Source organism: Cicer arietinum, unplaced genomic scaffold (assembly GCF_000331145.2).
Source record: "Cicer arietinum cultivar CDC Frontier isolate Library 1 unplaced genomic scaffold, Cicar.CDCFrontier_v2.0 Ca_scaffold_724_v2.0, whole genome shotgun sequence".
Classification (NCBI taxonomy): Eukaryota; Viridiplantae; Streptophyta; class Magnoliopsida; order Fabales; family Fabaceae; genus Cicer; species Cicer arietinum.
In genome coordinates this window covers 1-1,508 of record NW_027334373.1, presented here as the reverse complement: position 1 = coordinate 1,508, position 1,508 = coordinate 1, and the positions used below count along the sequence as shown (strand labels likewise).

Here is a 1,508-nt window from a genome sequence, read left to right as displayed (position 1 = left end):
AAAACACAATTGCGCCGTGATAGGTATGAACTTCTTTTTTGGAGATATTAAAATAACCCCAATCCCATGCCCCATTATGTTTGAGGCCCCGTCCGTAGAATTTCCTTCGCCTCATTAACATCAACACATCTGAGGAGTACCATATCGTGATTCCTCTTATACAAAATATTTTCGTTCACAAAAAAGCTCGCGGATAACCGTCTCAAAGTTCTTTTCTCATTCTCCGATATTCCGGGAGGATATTCTCTATTTATAAGATAATGTTTGATGTCGTGATACCACGGTTTTCCGTCAGTTTCTTCTTCCATGACATGGCAGTAGGCTGGGTAATCTCGACTCTCCATTTTAATTGATGGGATTTCATCGTTTCGATTTATTTGGAACATAGATGATAAAGTAGCCAAAGCATCAGCCAATTGATTGTCTTCTCGAGGGACATGGTGAAACGTGATTTTGTCAAATTCTAAAGACAATTCTTTTATGTAGGTAAAATAAGGTATTAACTTCTTATCTCGAGTTTCCCATTCTTGGTTAAGCTGATTAATGACTAGGGCTGAATCTCCATATACTTCTAGAACTTTTGCTTTTGATTCCAAAGCCGCCAAAACTCCCATGGCGCAAGCTTCATATTCTGCCATATTATTGGTACAATCAAAACACAATCGCGCCGTGATAGGTATGAACTTCTTTTTTGGAGATATTAAAACAACCCCAATCCCATGCCCCATTATGTTTGAGGCCCCGTCGAACAATAAGGTCCATTTTCCATCATCATATTCTTCAGACAAAACCATGATACTTTCGTCTGGGAATTCACATTGCATTGATTTATAATCATCAACAGGTTGATTAGCTAGATAATCTGCTAAGGCACTCCCTTTGATGGCTTTCTGAGTAACATATGTAATATCATATTCTGATAACATCACCTGCCATCGAGCAATTCGCCCTGTGAGAGCGGGCTTTTCAAAAATGTACTTGATTGGATCCATTTTGGATATCAAATAAGTTGTATGGCAAAGCATGTATTGCCTCAAGCGATGAGCCGCCCATGCTAAGGCACAACAAGTACGTTCTAACATTGTATATCTTGTTTCAACATCTGTAAATTTTTTACTTAGATAATAAATGGCATGCTCCTTTTTTCCTGTTTCATCATGTTGCCCCAGTACGCATCCCATGGCCCCGTCGAGGACTGTAAGATACATAATCAAGGGTCGGCCCAGAACTGGTGGGGCTAGAATTGGAGGATTTTGCAAATACTGTCGGATTTTTTCAAATGCATTTTGACATTCTTGGTTCCACACAACTGTTTGATTTTTTCGTAAAAGTTTAAATATCGGTTCACAAGTAGCTGTTAGTTGTGATATAAATCTTGAAATATAATTTAGTCTCCCAAGAAAACCGCGAACTTCTTTTTCTGTACTCGGGGGAGGCATTTCTCAAATGGCTCGAATCTTATCGGGATCAACCTCTATTCCTCTCTGACTAACCACAAATCCCAATAC

At 39.1% G+C, this 1,508-nt stretch overlaps 1 protein-coding gene across 1 annotated transcript; it reads right to left on the bottom strand.

Annotated features, from left to right (window-relative positions):
• Window positions 1–74: 74 nt before the first annotated feature.
• Window positions 75–1,439, bottom strand: LOC105851398 (uncharacterized). The gene has a single exon (XM_012712194.1). The coding sequence runs from the start codon at window positions 1,437–1,439 to the stop codon at window positions 75–77; it is 1,365 nt and encodes a 454-aa protein (XP_012567648.1).
• Between the last annotated feature and the right edge of the window lie 69 nt (window positions 1,440–1,508).